This window comes from Lampetra fluviatilis, chromosome 21 (assembly GCF_964198595.1).
Source record: "Lampetra fluviatilis chromosome 21, kcLamFluv1.1, whole genome shotgun sequence".
In the NCBI taxonomy this organism is placed as follows: Eukaryota; Metazoa; Chordata; class Hyperoartia; order Petromyzontiformes; family Petromyzontidae; genus Lampetra; species Lampetra fluviatilis.
Window position 1 is genome coordinate 11,964,675 of NC_136295.1, and position 20,772 is coordinate 11,985,446.

A 20,772-nucleotide genomic window follows, 5' to 3' on the forward strand; every position below is an offset into this window, starting at 1 on the left:
GCAACGAACACACCGCCATTATCCACGTGCGGCAACACGTAAAAGACACGTGACGGCAACACAAACACGACAATGTGCTGTAGGCTATACCACATTGGAACGCGAAGTGACAGCTAAAAGCCAGTATTGCTTTCGTTTTCACACAGAGACCTTTTCATAAAAACTCATGATATAAATCATCTTAATCATTATCATTAACACCACCATCATCATCATCGTGGCCAGCCAGTATGACCTTTGCCACAGTACTGCCCTGCTGTAACCCATCAGTGAGCTCCAGGGGCAGGCGCCGTGATGTATGTATGTTGAACTTCTTGAGCGTCGTAACTAGCCAACAGTGCTAATCGGAGGTGCGGGGAAGGACAACAAACTAAACACAAAAAGCAGTTGTAAAGAAATTAGTTTTCAATGTAAATGATTTAAAAGTGCATCGCTCCTAATATCGGAAGGAAGAGCGTTCCAGACGGCCGCAGAAGCGCATCTGAAAGCGCGCGATGTGCTGACCGTCAAAAAGCCACTGCGAGGATGACCACCGGAGTTGACCACCGGAGTTCGCGTGATTGATGGTTTATGTCCCTCGACGAGTTTCGCAAGGCATTGTGGGTTCATTTTTGTGGCAAGCACTTTGTGTGCAATAAGTGCGATGTGATGTCATCACTTCTTAGAAAAAGCTGTCACGTGATTATAAATGGAGCATCCGTGTGTACAAGGAGGAGCTTCTTCAGGGATCAGTGTTATCGACGCTGTCACATCGAAGGATAGAGATTGAGCTGAGCACAAGTCATCGCAGGCGAGCGATTGGTTGGAAGAATCGATTACTTAATCGTTATCGTTTATGCCCCCTCCGTCTCGTCATTTGTAATGCTTCGCATGTGTTCTGTGTAATATCATCATCACAGTAATCGAATAAGTATACGTTTCTCCTATAACCGCAACCAATCGATTCCCGCACGAACAAATGGATGTGGCTAATCGTGAGCAAAAAAAACTAAATCGAAGCCGATCGATGCATCGTTTGCGTCAGCACGCGCCTATCGGTGTGTCACGCAGGGCTCCAGCGAGCAACTCGCTGGAGATTTGCCCTTTGAACTTGTAAACAAATTATCTGGCGATGATTGCTGCAGATGCTTGCGATAGCAGTGTCGCAAAAGCGCAGTCGACCTAAACAAAACTCAACGCATCCATCAATAACACTGTGTGGCTTTAAATTATATAAAATATATAATAGGCGACGTTCCGAGCAATGGCTCTTCTTCAGAGCACACATATGGAAAGTTAGACGTTTAAAACACTGAGATGCTTGTCTCAATGGCCATGACCTGGTTTATTTGAGGGTTGTTATCAGATAACCGGTAAACCGGCAAACCGGTTTTTCATAAAGTCAGGAACCGGTAACCGTTCCCAGTGGAATGTTAGTAGCGAGTGCACCGAACGGCACGGACAAACCGCACGGCGGCCGAAGTCACCGAGTGGTAAAACATTTTTTTTCCTATTAGTTTTTTTTTTACGTTCAAAAGGTACAAATGTTATATTTATTGCCCGGCGTCTGTACTCTATATATGCGGAAAACCGGTAACCGATTTTTACCGGTTTTTCATACGGTTACCGCTAATGCAACAACAAAAACATAGATTTTAACAACCCTAGTTTATATATAGTAATGTATGTAGTTGAGTGCCTACGTGTATGTGTGTGTACGTGTATATAGGTATATGTCTCTTTATGTATACAGTGTGCGTGTGTGTACGTAAGGCTATAAGAGGATCTTTGTATATTATAGGGAGCGGTGGGGCAGTGGTTAGCGCACTGCGCTACTAAACACGGCGAACGGATTCCCGCTCACATCCAACATTGGTGACGAATATCTGAACCGGTCCCTGGGCTCTCCCTGAGGTCGACTCAGCCTTAAATGACTACCTGTTGGGGTGTGTAAAAACATCAGCTCTGGGGAGACAAAGGCGACCGGGCGTGGTGGTGCCCCCCCCTTCAAAGGTTACTTACTCGCTAACAGCACTTGCCCCAACAGTTTGTTAAGGCTATACAGGGGAGATCTTTGCCTTTCTCTTTATGTGCACACGTATGTGCTGATGCTATCGTGCACGCGCCAATGACGAATCCACGATGCCAAAGCGCATTTGGAGTTTCTCAATTGAATCCACCTGCCCGCCTGATTATCAACCGAGACCGTGGAAAACCCGGGGTGGAGTTTTTCTTTTAGTTTTAAAGCCTCCTCAACCTGGATCCTGGAGCCACCACCACTGCTTGGCGTTTGTGAATCATTCAAGCGCTCGAGTCGAGGACTGCAGCGTCGCTACAAACAACAGCCATCGCGCCGCATGTAAACGGAGCCCGGGTCGCGCCCGGTTCGCGATGGAAACAAACACCGGCTCCGTGAAATGAACCACAGAGCGGCCACGTGGAGTTGGAGGCGCAGAGGCCTTGGGGGTTGTCGGTAGGCACGTGACGAGCATTCCTCTTCGAACGCTTTCTTACGCTCGTGGTACAATCGCGAGGGTAATCGAATATTATTCTTAGGTTTTTTCGGTAAAGTCACGTAGGTAAAACAAGCTAATTCGGCTGTGACGGTCCCACCTGATGACGGAGACTTGTGTTGCCTCCGAAACGTCGTGATTTTTGTTTTTATTTTATTTTATTTTCATTAATTTTGATGTTTTACCTACGTGACTTTACCGAAAAAACCTAAGAATATGATTCCTTGCAGTTACGAAAGCTTCAAATCTAGAATTAATCGAATATTGCGACGTATTGCAGCCGATGTATAGACGTGGGGTTGTTGTGCGCGCTTATGAAGCTACGGCGAGGCTGGTGGAACGAATGAAGGCGTCGACGGGCCGGGAGACGCGCAGCGCACGGGAAAGAGAGAGACCGAGAGACGGAGCGGTGGCACAAGAAACGAAAGAGACGTCGCTCGCGACGCGAACGATGCACACGAGACGGGGTGCGAACGAGGCAGACGACAGACAAAGGATCGAGGACGCAAACAAGGCGGTTCGAACGAGACAAACAATACAAAGAAACGATGTAAACGAGACGGGAACACATAAAACAACCATACCGATGGTATAAATGAGACGGACATTTTTTTTCAAAGTAAAAATCGAATATCGATCTCCGAATCGTGGTAATTCTGAGAACGTGAGGGGTAGGGAGGTGGGTGGTGGAGTCGTTAGGGGCCGAGAGCTGTCACGGTTCTGCGCAGCGCTTGGCAGCAGCGATAGAAGACTCAGTCGATACTCACACACACGCACGCAATGCACACATAGACCCACGCATGCACTTACACATACTCACACGCAGACTCGTGCACCTACACACAAACTTACGCGCACACAGACTCACTCTTGCATTTACACACAGACTCGCACACACGCAGACTCGCACACTTACACAGACTCGCACACTTACATAAAAACTCACGCACACAAAGACTCACACTTGCACTAACACATTCAAACACGGAGACTTATGCACTTACAGACTCACGCACACACAGACTCAAACATATACATACAGATTCACACACACACCTACTCGTTTAAGGCTGAGTCGACGTAGGGGTGGCCCACGCCCGGTTCAAACATCAGTCGCGCCACTCGCTTGAATCGTGACCGGGGAGGAAAGGGGAACGCGCGTCGCCGCGGGCTGGTGGGAACGCAGTGCGCTAACCACTGCGCCACCGCTCCCCGTGCACAGACGATTCGCACAGGCCACTCGTAGACACGCCGGAATAAGTTAGTCGATATCGGGTAAACAAAACAACGACAGTAGTTTCAACACTCTACTCGTCAACAACAACAACAACAACAGCGGCAACCACAACAACAAAACTACAACTATTAATATCAATTACAAGCGCGTGGCAAAGGAGCAGCACCTGCAATTGCCTGGCTCACGCGCTGCTCTTAGAAGGGCCTCCATGAGAATGCAATTGGCCGTATCGCTCATTGCAATGGCAGTTGATAACAGTCGTACTAATTCCGTGTCATTACGGTATAAATAACGAGGATCATACCGTGGCGCTGCTGTGCGGTGTAATGGTTGGTTGTAGCGAAGTGTGGACTTGCAAATCCAGTGCGCTTCGGTGCGGTTCTATCTCCGGGCGCGGCAGTTAAAGGGAGTTTCTTAACCCCACCCCCCACCATCTCCATCCAGCAGTCTTCTACAAACGGGGTCGCCATAGTTAGTCGATCGGCAGTTCGCGTGTGGTGGGGTAACGTGTGGGTAACTCCCACCGCTTACAAGATGTGGAAGCCTAGGCCAAAACACGCGCACATACCCTCTCTGGCGGGTCTCTCTCTCTCTCTCGCTCGCTTAGAGCTGCTGACGCGAGTGGTAGGCCCTTCCACCAGCAGCGGCTCGAGCCCGGAAATTGCAGAGCCGCGCCTTTGCCCTCCTCCTCCTCGCCATCACCACCACCATCATCATCATCATCATCGAGGGCAGCAGTGGAGAGTGAGTGCGGAGTGAGCGCCGTAAGAGGGCGTGTGAGCCCCTTTGTTTGTTTGTTGTTGTTGTTTACGGATCATCGCTCTTATCTCTCTTCATCTTCTTGAGCTTCATGCGCCGGTTCTGGAACCAGATCTTCACCTGCCTCTCGGTGAGGTTGAGACCGCGCGCCACCTCGTAGCGGCGGTCCCGCGTCAGGTACATGTTGAAGAGGAACTCCTTCTCCAGCTCCAGCGTCTGCTGCTTGGAGTAGGGGCAGCGCTTCTTGCGGCCCGCGCGCGCGTGCAGCCAGTGGGCAGAAGGGTCGCCTGCGGGGAGGAGGAGGAGGGGGCAGGGCAGGTGGGCACCGTGATGAGGACCGGGAGCATCGCCTTACCCTCGCAAGCTCGTGATGTACCACCGGTGGTACATCACGAGCCGCACTGATGTACCACCGGCGGTGCTGATGGTAATTGTACTACCGACTCTATGGCGAGATGGATACCGTGCGGACTGGAGTATCGCCTGCTGATACTATGAAATAAATAGGCAATGCACTGCCTTCACATACCTGTCCCTCGACACAAACAAACGTATCTTCTTTACGCATCACATCAGCCACACGGAGCTTCTGTGAGTGCGTGGGTTCTGTGTGTGTGTGCGTCTGTCACGCTATGAGACCTACATCTAACAGAGATGAGCCCCTGCCAATCCGTGTGGTAGTTCACCATACACGGCATTGGTTCAAGCAAGCCCTAACGCTGCTGATGAGACGCTGAAAGTCAAAACCGGTGCCGAGTGTGCTCGTGTTGAACCAATGCTGCTGCCATTCTAAGTAAGGGATGTGTACAAAACACTTTGCGATTTAAGTGTCCAGACAACCACGTGAAGGCAGTAGTAGTGTGTTGTTGACTCATTATCCGAGTGACGATATTCTGAATCAGTCCTGGGACTCCCCTAGGTCGTTTCAGCCGTAAATGAGTACCCGGTGCGTTGTGTAAACATCGCCACTGGGGAGACAAAGGCGGCCGAGCGTGATGCTGGCCACCCACCCCCTCGTGTGCCGTGCCGGCCTTCATAGGTGCTACTCGCCAACAGAACTTGCCCCAACAGTCTGTTACAGGCTTTAGGGGAGATCTTCGTCCTTGCAATACTCCACTAACCCGAGTACACAAACATATTTAATGACGCTGCTGCGATGGCCGTGGTGGTGCACAAAGCACGGACTAACTACAACGACGACGACGACATTAAGCCCAGCACGCTCCGTGTCGATGCCACTACCGTGTGCGTGCGTATTGGGGGGGGGGGGGGCTTAACATGCAAACGAATGTAACAGGGTGACGTTTCGGGCGATGGCCCTTCTTCATAGCATTGCCCATCAAATAAAGCCACCGTCGTGTTGACGAATCTGGCAAGTTCGTTTGTTCTCACGCCCTACGGAGAGCGACGCACGAGTTATCCGCGAACACGCTGAGCACGAACACCCCACCCCTTAATATTCGCGACGTCTCGCGTTGCACCGATGTCCGCGAACATTAAGGGTTCGCATGTTATGTTGAACTTCCTTCGCACCGTAGGTAGCCAGCCGTGCTCAATGGGAGGTACCGTTCACTGTGTTCATCGCTTTACCAGCAGCATCGGAGATCACCCCCCCTCCCCCCTGTCCTCAAAATCCAAACGCATTCGTTCCTTAACCCGTGCATTCGATTTATTCCTGGACAAGGGATTACTTTCTCACTCGACATTTTTTGCACGTTGACGCTGCTGCTAGGCTGCCGCGGAGTAAGATTTAATCGGCGTAAGGCACTACTACTACTACCACTACAGCTTCGTTCCCTCCATTCAATTCCCATTGTTTACGTCCCTCTGAGACCGACGCAGCGCTTACTTACACATGTACCTAACCTTGTTGATCTTGCTCCCCTCGCTCCCGTAGTTATGTTGCCACTCTTCGTTTTAGATTCGCGCGTGTTTCACTTAGGAATGTCAAAAGCACCTGGGTTTAACACGTAGGCTTTCGCGACAAATATCATCCATAATAGAGGTTTTTTTTGGGTTAGTTCTTTTTTGGGTTAGTTCTAACCCAAAAAAAACTCTCTCATGGATCAAAAAACACCTCGTTTGTTCGCTGCACAATATTCCTCGAGGATGCTGTGTCTTCGTTCTGTGCGAGGTCGATGCCTTCGTTTGTGTTGCTGCGTCTGCTGCACTCACGTTTCAAAGAGTCGGGAAACTGTGGCGGCAACGGGATCATAATTATCTGAGTAACAAATCAAATAAACTGAAACTCAACCTACAGCACAAGGTACGTCTATCCGTAACATAATCCTAACAGGAGGGTTTCTCCACACATCTGGCTGTCGCCTGATGATGCCGGTTGTAATTACTGGGAGAAACGTCGTGCTCAGATTGTAAATGTTGTGGCTTGGCTCTCCAACACACCGGTGTGCTGTACTAGTATACTACACTATACACTATTATACACTACACTACTATACACATCACTACTATACACTACACTATACACTAGTGCTGCACTAGTGACGAATTGGCCACGTTCTGTTTACGTGACAAACCTTACTAGTTGGCTGTGTCGGGTGGTGGCGGGTATAACGACACATTTATATTTACGCGATATAATCCACAAACACCTCTTATGGATTATATTGGTCGCGAAAGCCTACGTGTTAAACATAATGATCCTATATGCGTGTACATATACACATACGTGTATCATCATCGTCATGATACGAACAGGTTTACAGGAATATTTGGTGCAATGAGAACGAAACTATCAACGAAACTATTTTTCATTTTATCAGCTAAAGCCCCACTGAGCTATGCATCTATTTTTCAGAAGCGACCTGGCAATCACAAATGATAACTCAACGAAGTGTGCTTATCGCGTGTACATATATAGCAGCCAAATACTCTAAGAAGCGCGTGTTTGTAAATGTGGAGGGAAAAACCCGGAGGACCCGGAGCAAATCCACGCGACCACGGGGGAAAGAGAGAGACACGCAAACTCCAAATCTACAGCAGCAGGCGTCAGGGTCTGGATGGGACCCACCACCTCCTGCACACCAAGCGAGGTAGTCAACATCTCTTAGCCACGATGATGATGATGAGAGACACGCAAACTCCAAATCTACAGCAGCAGGCGTCAGGGTCTGGATGGGACCCACCACCTCCTTCATACCAAGCGAGGTAGTCAACATCTCTTAGCCACGATGATGATGATGATGAGAGACACGCAAACTCCAAATCTACAGCAGCAGGCGTCAGGGTCTGGATGGAACCCACCACCACCTACATACCAAGCGAGGTAGTCAACATCTCTTAGCCACGATGATGATGATGATGATGATGAGAGACACACAAACTCCAAATCTACAGCAGCAGGCGTCAGGGTCTGGATGGAACCCACCACCTCCTTCATACCAAGCGAGGTAGTCAACATCTCTTAGCCACGATGATGATGATGATGAGAGACACGCAAACTCCAAATCTACAGCAGCAGGCGTCAGGGTCTGGATGGAACCCACCACCACCTACATACCAAGCGAGGTAGTCAACATCTCTTAGCCACGATGATGATGATGATGATGATGAGAGACACACAAACTCCAAATCTACAGCAGCAGGCGTCAGGGTCTGGATGGAACCCACCACCTCCTTCATACCAAGCGAGGTAGTCAACATCTCTTAGCCACGATGATGATGATGATGATGATGAGAGACACACAAACTCCAAATCTACAGCAGCAGGCGTCAGGGTCTGGATGGAACCCACCACCTCCTTCATACCAAGCGAGGTAGTCAACATCTCTTAGCCACGATGATGATGATGATGAGAGACACACAAACTCCAAATCTACAGCAGCAGGCGTCAGGGTCTGGATGGAACCCACCACCTCCTTCATACCAAGCGAGGTAGTTGGCATCTCGCCGCTCTGTAGACGAGGAGATGGATGGATCATTGCCGGAGCAGCGTCCTGGACTGTTCCGGCTGGAAATTGACCACGGCGAAGAACTAACTCGGTCACATAGATCCTGGGCAAACTTGTAGCTGCGTCTACTTGTGTGTTTAGTTGTGTGTTTACTTGTGTGTTTAGTTGTGTGTTTACTTGTGTGTCTACGTGTGTGTTTAGTTGTCTACTTGTGTGTTTAGTTGTCTACTTGTGTGTCTACTTGTGTGTTTAGTTGTGTGTCTACTTGTGTGTTTAGTTGTGTGTTTACATGTTTGTTTGTGTGTCTAGTTGTGTGTCTAGTTGTGTGTCTACTTGTGTGTTTACATGTGTGTCTACTTGTGTGTCTAGTTGTGTGTTTAGTTGCCTACTTGTGTGTTTACTTGTGTGTTTACATGTGTGTTTGTGTATAGTTGTGTGTCTAGTTGTGTGTCTACTTGTGTGTTTACATGTGTGTCTACTTGTGTGTCTAGTTGTGTGTTTACATGTGTGTTTGTGTGTCTAGTTGTGTGTCTAGTTGTGTGTCTACTTGTGTGTTTAGTTGTGTGTTTAGTTGTCTACTTGTGTGTCTAGTTGTGTGTTTAGTTGTCTACTTGTGTGTCTAGTTGTGTGTTTACATGTGTGTTTGTGTGTCTAGTTGTGTGTCTAGTTGTGTGTCTACTTGTGTGTTTAGTTGTGTGTTTACATGTGTGTTTGTGTGTCTAGTTGTGTGTCTACTTGTGTGTTTACTTGTGTGGGTTAACATGTGTGTCTACTTGTGTGTTTAGTTGTGTGTCTACTTGTGTGTCTAGTTGTGTGTTTAGTTGTGTCTAGTTGTGTGTCTAGTTGTGTGTTTACTTGCGTGCTCTATTTAAACCAAGAGTCATGCGTGCGGTCTGTCAACTAAAATCTGTCACAGGGCAACATGCTGTCTCGTCTTCAGACTGCATCTTCTCAAGTCGATTTATTCTCCGTCGCCTCTCTGGCTCTCTGTGATGTTTCCTTATCCCTGATCTTACAAGGCGCATGGAGACATTGGTGGAAGGCGCCTTACTAATACATGTACATTATCGTCAACGATTATGTCCCTACATGTTCCTTTTCAGGGTTAAGGGTTCCTTGCACTGAGTATTTGACAGGACAATTGAGTTTCCAAACATTCCCAAGTATTTTTTTTATTCATTTATTTAAAAAAAAACTTACCACTAAGCGACCAGTAACAAGCAGCGCTATCAAAGTTGGTATATACGCGTTAATAGGTTTCTTGAATAGGGAAAGTTTCCTATTATGATTACTACAATAATTTGGGGGAAACGACGAGACGATGGTGGCAAGAGGAATTTCCAGAGTGCAGCGGTGGAAGGGAAGAAGCAGAAAGAGAGAGAAGTGAGGTGACCGGCGGGGTGGATGGTGAGTGAGTGAGTGGGTGAGTGTGTGGGTGAGTGAGTGAGTGAGTGGGTGAGTGAGTGAGTGGGTGAGTGAGTGGGTGAGTGTGTGGGTGAGTGAGTGGGTGAGTGTGTGGCTGAGTGTGTGGGTGAGTGTGTGGGTGAGTGAGTGGGTGAATGAGTGGCTGAGTGTGTGGGTGAGTGTGTGGGTGAGTGAGTGGGTGAGTGAGTGGCTGAGTGTGTGGGTGAGTGAGTGGGTGAGTGAGTGGCTGAGTGTGTGGGTGAGTGAGTGGGTGAGTGAGTGGCTGAGTGTGTGGGTGAGTGAGTGGGTGAGTGAGTGGGTGAGTGAGTGGGTGAGTGAGTGGGTGAGTGAGTGGCTGAGTGTGTGGGTGAGTGAGTGGGTGAGTGAGTGGATGAGTGTGTGGGTGAGTGTGCGGGTGAGTGAGTGGGTGAGTGTATGGGTGACTGTGCGGGTGAGTGAGTGCGTAAGTGTGGGTGAGTGCGTGAGTGTGTGGGTGAGTGCGTGGGTGAGTGAGTGCGTGGGTGAGTGGGTTGGAGTGTGGGTGAGTGCGGGTGAGTGAGTGGGTGAGTGTGTGGGTGAGTGTGCAGGTGAGTGAGTGGGTGAGTGAGTGCGTAAGTGTGGGTGAGTGCGTGAGTGTGTGGGTGAGTACGTGGGTGAGTGTGGGTGAGTGTGCAGGTGAGTGAGTGGGTGAGTGCGTAAGTGTGTGGGTAAGTGAGTGAGTGAGTGTGTTGTTGCGACCGGAAGTGTGGTGAGCAGGTGAGAATGTGCGTGTGTGAGTGAATGTGTTGTCGGTGGTGTAGCGCTGAGCGCGCTACGAACCCGGCGACGCGAGTTCGATTCCCGCTCACGGCTAACACCGGCGACTATTATCTAAACCGGTCCTGGACCTCCCCTAGGTTGACTCATCCTCAAATGAGTACAGTATCTAGTGCGGTGTGCAAACATCCCCACTCGGGAGACAAAGGCGGCCGGGCGTGGTGCTGATCGTGTTGGTGTGGTGAGTGAGTAGGGGTGAGTAGGGGTTGAGTGTGTGGGTGAGCAAGCATGTTGTTGTGACCCGCAGTGTGGTGAGTGAGTGAGGTAGGGGTGAGTGAGGTAGGGGTGAGTGAGTAGGGGTGAGTGAGTAGGAGTGAGTGAGTAGGGGTGAGTGAATAGGGGTGAGTGATTGTGTTGTGAGCTTCAGTGTGGTGGTGGTTGAACACACAGAGTGGTGGATGAGACGTAACAGAGTTTGCTTGACCAAGTTCGCAACACGGGCAGGGGAACCAATGTGTGGAACTTCCACGTTGATGGAGATTCACCCAAAGTTGATGGAGATTCACCCAAAGTTGATGGAGATTCACCCAAAGTTGATGGAGATTCACCCAAAGTTGATGGAGATTCACCCAAAGTCGATGGAGATTGACCAGCGGACTCGCTTTCACTTCTGTTTATATTTAGCCGCTACTCCCACACGGCTGTAGTTATAGTTCTAACGGCGAGTACCAATATAGCCGACTTCACTCTTAACATTACCGATATTTAATCATAATAATAATAGCAATGATTAGTCCCCCTGTAAGTCCAGGTCAGTGATGGTGGTCATTTTACTTGTGAGCGCATTCCATATCTCCCCTTCAAACAGCACACACAACATATACGCAACATATACGCAACATGTACACAACAGATACATAGAGGACACGTATTAGGCATACAAGCATTCTACAACATACACTATACACACGTATCGCAAATACCAGATACATAACAATTGCAATTATATAATGGACACATTTCAGGACATGTAACATGTAAACTAACTATTTAAACCTCTTTTTTAAAGCAGGTAAGACCCGCTCTTTTTCAGAAGTGAAGTGGACAACATCCAAACACTCTAAACGCGTGTTCATCCTAAATGTGGAGGAAACCGAAATCACGCGACGACGGCAAGAGAGACGCCGCAAACTCCAAATACACAACGGCAGCAGCAGGCATCAGGGTCAGGATCGAACCCACGACCTCCTGCATACCAGGCGAGGTAGTTAACATCTCCTAGCCACCGTGATGATGATGAGAGAGACACACAAACTCCAAATATACAGCAGCAGGCATCAGGGTCGGGATCAAACCCACGACCTCCTGCATACCAGGCGAGGTAGTTAACATCTCCTAGCCACCGTGATGATGATGATGATGAGAGAGGGAGACACGCAAACTCCGAATACACAGCAGTAGCAGGCATCAGGGTCTGGATCGAACCCACGACCTCTGCATACCAGGCGAGGTAGTTAACACTCCATTACATAACAGACACTTCGCAAACAGCGCACGGAAACAGAAGCATAACAAATAGACGTATGTATATTCGTGATTGCACAACGAATACATAAAGTACACGAGACACACGTGACAAATACACAACAGACGCGTCGCAAGCACCAAACGGAACACAAGAGACATGGAAAATAGACGCAATTCAAATAGCTGGTATGTAACGGATACACGAAGGGCACAAAAGCCGCGTATCAGATCGTGGATACACAACGTGTACACGTGGCATGTGCATGACGAGTAGCGGACACGCCAAATAGTAGTTCACGAGCACATGCTTAATAGACACGTCGCCGTCATCAACAGCAACAACAACAGCCGCTGTACTCTATCCACTGTTGGATGACCCCCCCCTCTCTACCCCACCGCCATTGTCGTGGCCGTTGTGAGTCTCGGCCGCTTGCCCTCATCATCATCATCACTCGCGCCGCCGTCACCATCACCACCATCATCATCACCATCATTGTCACTGATGCCGCCGTCACCATCACCACCATCATCACCACCACCACCAGCAGCATCATCATCACCATCATCATCATCATTATCAACACCAGCATCATCATCAACACCAGCATCATCATCAACACCACCATCATCATCACTACCACCATCATCATCAACACCACCACCATCATCATCACTATCACCATCACCACTACCGTAACCACCACCATCATCACCACCACCACCATCATCACCACCACCATCATCATCAACACCACCATCATCATCACTATTACCATCACCACTACCATAATCACCACCATCATCACCACCACCACCATCACCATCATCACCACTACCATAATCACCACTACCATCATCATCACCACCATCATCACCACTACCATCATCATCACCACCACCATCATGATCTATTCGGGCGACGTGCTCTTCACCGACTCGCTACACTTTTCCGATCGATTAATCTCGCATCTTTAACTCGCGCGCGTGTTCTTTCTCTAATCCACGTGTTCCCTTTCTACCTCTCTGTGTGTTCTCTCTAATGCACGTGCTCTCTCTCTCTCTCTAATCCACGTGTTCCCTTTCTACCTCTCTGTGTGTTCTCTCTAATGCACGTGCTCTCTCTCTCTCTAATCCACGTGTTCCCTTTCTACCCATCTGCCTTCTTTCTAATCCACGTGCAAGTAGCTACTCATACTGGACATTCGCGAAAAAGAGCTTCACAGCTCATCGGATTCCTCCAGGATAAAAACTAATTATTCTGACTATAGTATGATAGTAGCTACTGAGTACAGTACCAACATAATACAGCAAGCATGTACCGCAGGGGCAATAATCAGACCAAATACACGACAAATACCCGATCGATACGAAGTACATGAAAGACAAATACTCGATAAAGGAACATAGTATGCACAAGCCACCTTCTAGACACGTAACATATATAAGCAATACAAATAAGGTAAATACTGTACTGCAATCAATATATTCGGTGCATGAAATCGACGCAACCGAATGCCATGCTAATATTTGACAAAACAACAGATATACATATCACAATACATGCAACATTAATTAACAGGCACGCACTACTATATATATACATGGAATACATAACAAGTGCATAATATATACTCGACAATCAGAGAAGCGTACACAATAGACGTACATAGATCGACCAACAACTCGCACAGAACAAGAACGCAGCAGAAACGCACCAGATCATCATTAGACACACTGGGTATACATACCACACACACACAGCAACTGATACATAAACCATTCCAGGTGCATAGCCTATACCAGACCCATGCTCGTTACGTAACGCATAGATTATAAACACCGAAACATGATACACAACGGGCAATTCCAGAAGCATCATCGACGAACAGCTGATAGATGATACACATCGGATTCTAAACATACACACACCCGATACATACTATACACATGCACGGCATGAGAAGTGGAAGGCACACAACAGCCGCACACAGATACGGATGGATAATCCGGACACAAACTAGACAGACAACAGATGGTATATACACAATTAACACATATAAAGACATAACGTACACATCGAAGGCACGTAACATACATCCGAGTTCTGTAATGAGACCAACAGAGACACACCATAAACACAATAGAAAATACCCAGACACGTATCAGACACATACTTACATAACAGAGACATAGCAAACACACGTAACGGACACACACACACACACATGTATAACATAACACATCAAATACTTAATAGACACACAGCAGACGTGTACCAGACACATGCGAGATTTATGATGGATTGATCACCGACACATACATAATAGAGGCATGATTCACACACCGCAGGCGCATATCAAACACAAATCAGATACACATAATATGTCTATCATAATAATACCAAACACATAACAGTACACAATACGCACACCAATCATATAGACACATGATATAACGAATATGTGCAATAGTTACATATACACAAAGGAGACCTGCACATACATACTACACATGGCTACATGATATATATGTCAATGTACACAATGGACACCACACTAATACTATATAAACAACAGTCACACAAGGCACGTAACACACACACACAACAGACATGCAGCAGAAACCACACGCAACACAGACGACATCATACACACGCCAGTGAGACACACACCACACACACACACACCACACACACACACCACACACACACACCACACACCCCACACACACACCACACACACACACACACCACACACACACACACACCACACACACACACACCACACACACCACACACACCACACACACACACCACACACACACCCCACACACACACCACACACACACACACCATGGCAACACGTCCCAGACACACAAACAGATGCGTGATCGACTTGCACCGCAGACACACGGCCTACATGAGAGACACACAAAGGACACACACAACACTCCACCACGGTCCGTCGCCCATTATCATCACCACCATCATCATCACAACTATCATCATCACCACCACCATCATCACCAGCATCATCATCACCACCAGCATCATCATCACCACCACCATCATCATCACTACCACCATCACCACTACCATAATCACCACCACCACCACCAGCATCATCACCACCATCATCATCACTACCACCATCACCACTATCATAATCACCACCACCACCATCACCACCATCATCATCACCACCACCACCACCATCATCATCACCACCACGACCACCACCACCACCATCATCATCACTACCACCACCACCACCACTACCGCCACCACCATAATCACCACCGCCACCATAATCACCACCACGACCACCACCACCACGACCACCACCACCATCACCACCACCACCATCACCACCACCACCACCACTACCGCCACCACCATAATCACCACCGCCACCATAATCACCACCACGACCACCACCACCACGACCACCACCACCCCCGCCCGTGCCGCTTGACGTACTCGCTTGTAGCCGCGCCCGGCTCTCCTCTCCGGGGTCCGTGCCCGCCAGGTCCCCCTTGTGCTCGGGGTAGGGGTCCCCGTGAGACCCCAGCACGGGGTCCGGGGTCTCGGCGACGACCCCTCGGAAGAGCAGCGACTCCGCGTCGAAGCGGGCCACGCTCATTCCGTCAGAGCCGACCTGCAGGAGTCCCGGCGCCGGTCCGCACCCCCCCGGCCGGCACGCCAGCCCGTATGGAGCCAGGGACCCCTGCGGGGACCCCATCCCCATCCCGGGGTAGAGGCCGCCGCCGCCGCCGCCGCCGCCCGTGAGAGATTCGAGCCACGACGACCCCGGGGGGTCCTGACCTCCTCCCGGGGGTCCGTAGAGCCCCGGCTGAGTCCAGGGGGGGCCCCCCCCCATCTTGTGCTGCTGGAAGCCGCACGCCGCGTGGGGAGGAGGAGGGGGCGGTTCGAAGTCTGGCAGCTGGAAGGCGGCGATGCGGCGGCTCTCGCTCGACTGGAGGAGCGCCGGGAGGGAAATGCTGTCCGAGGGGTCCCCGCGGGGTGCAGCGTCCGCGTAGAAGCGAGCGTGGAGAGGGGGGCCGACCCCCTTTAGGGGTCCGGACATGATCGCGGGACTCGTGTGACACCGCCGTCACGAGTAAGTGGGGGGGGGGGTCTGGGTTTGGGTGGGGGGCAAAGGGGGGGATGTGACCGTGGATGAGGAGGGGGGGGGGCTCAGGTCGGACCCACTAATCCGAGAGGAGCGTGGTGGAGTGTTTTGGAGCGAGCCCCCTTCTGATGACGACGGCCGCTCTGTGCTCACGATCACTCGCTCCCAATTGTGCTCGTCACTCGCTCCCAATTGTGCTCGTCACCCTCACTCCTGCCTCGTCACCCTCGCGCCTGCCCCGTCACTCGCACGAGCCCCGGGCTCGCGTTTAACACCCCCGCCCGCCACTGGCGCCGTCTCAAGAAAACGCTGCTGCCCGATGCATAAACGACGCCCCCCCCCTCCCTCCCCTTCGTCGAAGCGCCGCCGAAACACTTCTTCTCCGATGCACAAACACTGCCCGAGCCGAGCGCTTCTGCAACGACGGCAGCGAAGCGCCACCACTCATTCACTCCCCTCCCCCCCCCGGCAATGGAACGGACGCCACTCGCGAGCTCCACGCACGCGACTCTGAACCCGACGATTCCGGCCAAGCTCCACGCGCCTCGCCCAACTAAGACGCGGACGCTCCCAGCCGCTCGTTTACACCCCAGTGCAGGGGTGGGTGCGGTGGAGTGGGGGGGGGTCTAGGGGATGGGGGTGGTTACAGGGATGTATTTATTTATTTACTTACTCCATGCTTAATTTCAGTCGGGAAGTCGTTTGACACCCAGCGCGTAACCCATCTCCTGCCAGGCCTTATCTCGCGATTACAAATTGTTTATTTGTTTTGGGATGCATGTAAAACGCGTGAATTTAATTGTAAGACTAGGGGGGGGGGGTATAATGGTGTGTGAGTTATTATGCATAGGTGCACTTTGTACTCTCGTGGTAGTGCCTTACGCCGGCAAAATCCATACTCCAAGCCAGGCCAGTCTGAGCAGCGTTCCGGAAAATATCGATTATTTTTTCTTAGTACTTGTGCACACATCACTAACTTACCTGGCTGCGTTCTCACTCGGTTAGAAACCTGCCCGTGTATTATACACACAAACACACACATATAGACACACACACGCACGCACACGTTGAATCTGAACTCATTCGCCTGCTTTGCTGTTCGTGTGTCTCTAACGCTGCATGTAGATGTCTGCCGTGTGTACGAGGATCAATGGATACGATGCGAAATGTGTCAAACACTAATCCCACTCACTCTGCCCGTGTGAGTCCCGTCTCCCGTTCGCGCGTCTCGTTCCCGACCACAATGCGCCCATTATTTTTTATGGGACCGAGGGGCGGAGGCGGTGGAAGAGGGGGAGGAGGGTGGGGGGGTTGGGGGATGGGGGGGGAATTGGTTACCCCCCCCCCTCTCCCGTCCCACTCTCCCACCCCCCACCCACCGAGGTCACGTGGCGCTCGTTAAGCGCGTCGCTAAATCAGCGGAGATGTCCCATATAAGGTCACCATTTGCATATATGCAAAGTAGTTGCGTCCCCAGCAAAGGCCGCGCTAAATTAATTCAACTGGAATTTGATCACCGACAGTGGCGATAAAACACGAGTGTGGGGGGCACAGGGGGGGCACACGCTGTGGGTGAGTGTTTGTCAATAGGGGGGGGGCATCAATAGGCGCTCGCTAACTGTGTACCCCTTTGGTTTCTCCAAAGGGCCACGAGGATTGCACGTGGCTTGATTTCGGTTCGGACCCACTCATCATCATCATCAACATTCTCGTCTGTCGTGGCCGATATCCACTGCTGGATGATTTCCTCCCCAATCCGACGGCCGCATCTTCACGAGCCTGCGATGGTCACGAACTCCATCCAGCCGCCGCACGCTAGAAACTCGCACCATCGCTACGCGGACTCCGTCTCTCCACCACCACGTGGCATCATCTCTCCTCCTGCCCCAGGCCCGCCGCGTTCCCCAGTGCGCCTCTTAACGCCACTGCGAAGCAACGCGCATCTCATCCAAGCGTCAGCGCGCACTTTTTAAAATTCCACTCGTCGATGGAATGGAGCGGCGAACGAGAGCAGGTTGGAGCGCTCTTGACGGGCCCACGACGACGATGATGATGATTTTTGAAAAGCAACAAAGCGGTGTGACTGGCAAACCAAAGACCGAGATCCCCGTAGAAGCCCTAACACGCCGTGCGGGCGAGCGCTCTGAGCGCGAGCATCTACGAAGGCCGGCACGGCACTCGGAGTGTGTGGGTAAGCACCACACAAGAACACGCGAGACCTCAGCGACTCGAGTCACCGCAAGATACACCTCGTCAGCCCGTGGCGGAAGTGGCTGAGCTCGCTTTAATTGTAAACACAGCGTTGCTATCAGGTCGAAAATATGTTTAACACGTCGTGGGCTTCCCGACCAAATATTTTCCACAATAAATTTTTTTTGGGGGGTTAGATCGCGTCCGTTTGATTGCATTTACGCAATTTAATCCAAAAACAATGTTTACTATCGGGAAATGTGCCCCTTCTCTCATACCCGACAAGGCGCGGCTAAAGCTGCGTGCTCTAAAACTCATTTGCGGGCCGATTCCAAGTCACGTGGGTCCCGTGCGAGTCGCGGGGCAAATCAAACGAAGCCGCGGGTCGCTTCAGGCCCCGTGGGCAATCTCGAGTGGCCACCCCAGAGCCAGGGGCGACTGCCCCCCCCTCGACCCACGTCACCCGTCCCCAAACCTCCCCACCCGCCCCCCCCCCCCGCGCTCAGTCGTCCAATCCGCTCTGCTGTCCAGGTGCGTGCAGGTGCGCGCGGGGTCGCCGTCTCCGCTGCTACCGGCGGCTTCTCGCTTCCTCCTTCGCCGTGGGGACGGAGTCAACGCGGCCCGCTGAGACACGCGAAGCGACCTCGCCTCTTGGTGGTTGTTGTTGTTGTGTTTTTTTAAAGTGAGGTTCGACCCCGGGGTGACATCGAATTACAATCGCGAGTCATTTGAAGCCATGGTGGGTATGGACGGAGGAGAAGAGCGAATCTTGGCATGAGATTGATCAATCGTCTCTCCGCCCCGCTCGACCAGCCTGATGATGACTACACCTCGCAGCGCCGCGCGCACCCTACCCGCCTGCTGTGTTGTCTGCCAGGTCCGTACGGTCACCCCCCCTCCCCTCGCAACCCCCTCCCCACCCCCGCCCCCACCCCCCGCCCCCCAACTTCCCTCCCTCCCCTCCCACCGCACGTCTTTGTGCAGCAGTGGTCCCAGTTGCATCCCCCAAACAGCCCCCACCCACTCCTCCAGCCCCTCCCCTCTCCTCCACCCTCCCCTCTCTTTAACACGTGGGGGGCTTTCGCGACAAATATCATCAATAGTAGAGGTTTGTTTGGGTTCGATGGCGTAAATATATAAATGTGTCGTTAAAACCTTCCACCATCCGACACAGCCAACCAGTAAGGGTTGTCACGTAAACAGAACGTGCTCTCCCCTCTCTCCCCCCATTCATGCTCTGTAAGGCTCTACCTGCCCCCCCCCTTTCGGTAATGATGCCCCCCCCCTCTCTGTCTCCTCGTGCCCATGTGGAATCGCTCGCTCGACCTGTGGGGAGCGGTGGCGCAGCGCTTAGCGCGCTGCGCCACAAAGCTGGTGACCAGCGTGCCATTCCCGCTCACGGCCACCAACAACGGAGACGATCATATCTGGCCCCCGACCCTACGTCGACTCATTCTCAGATGAGTACCTGGAGCGGTGCGTGAGCATCGCCACTTGGGGGACAAAGGCGGCCGTGCGGGCGTAGGTGCTGACCAATCACCCCCTCGTGTGCCGTGTCGGCCTTGAATGTATTATGCCGTACGAGGTCAATCGTGCTAATCAGAGGTGCATGGAAGGACTGGTAACAGCACTTGTCCCTACAGTCTGTTAAGGCTATACGGGGGATCTTTGTATTTGTCCCCCCCACCACCCACATTCCGCCCCTTGCTCCGTGATGACCACCACACCTCCTCCAGCACCCCCCCCCCCAGCACCTCCCCAGCCCCCCCCAGCCCCTCCCCTGCTTTATGGAGCCCTCTCCACTCTGGCTGCTGTTTTAGGGCCCCCTAATCACGTGCGCAGCCAAGCGACGCTTCCTGGCTCTCTTTTGTTTACTCGGAGCGCGGGGAGGAGCTCGTGTCTAGCGGGTCATAAAACAACAACAACAAACAAATACACAAGTAAACAATAATAATTATGCCTTTCCACGTTCTTCTCAGTGCGGCTGATGTTGATGTATAGAGCAACAGATGTCATTCGACATTCAGATGGCCGAGTCCCAGATGGCGGAGTGGTGAATCGTCGCGACTGTGATTGTCTAAATCTCTGTGTGAGTCTATAAACTATGACAACAATTTTTTTATGTTACCAGGTAAGATAGCCACTGAGCTACAGAGTTATTTTTCAGAAGCGACCTGGTTATCACAAATAATAGCTCAACGAAGTGGCTTTTCATCATCACGTGGAAATGTCCAGCAGCCAAATACTGTGAACGCGATGACTTTGATTTTAAATGTGGAGGGGGAAAAAACCGGAGGACCCGGAGAAAAATCCACGCGACCACGGGGAGAGAGAGAGACACGCATACTCCTAATATACAGCAGGTG

General features: G+C 51.1%; 1 protein-coding gene across 1 annotated transcript; it reads right to left on the bottom strand.

The window, feature by feature from the left end:
• Window positions 1-4,536: 4,536 nt before the first annotated feature.
• On the bottom strand, window positions 4,537-16,171 carry LOC144938076 (homeobox protein Hox-A9-like). Its single transcript, XM_078865770.1, has 2 exons — window positions 15,565-16,171; window positions 4,537-4,775 (listed from the first exon to the last, which is right to left on the bottom strand). The coding sequence occupies exons 1-2, from the start codon at window positions 16,169-16,171 to the stop codon at window positions 4,537-4,539; spliced, it is 846 nt and encodes a 281-aa protein (XP_078721896.1).
• Between the last annotated feature and the right edge of the window lie 4,601 nt (window positions 16,172-20,772).

Coding starts and splice junctions, on each gene's coding strand:
- LOC144938076 (XM_078865770.1), bottom strand. CDS start 16,171: ATGTCCGGACCCCTAAAGGGGGTCGGCCCCCCTCTCCACGCTCGCTTC. Junction 4,776..15,564: donor CCGGGCGCGGCTACAAGCGA/GTACGTCAAGCG, acceptor TCCTCCCCGCAG/GCGACCCTTCTGCCCACTGG.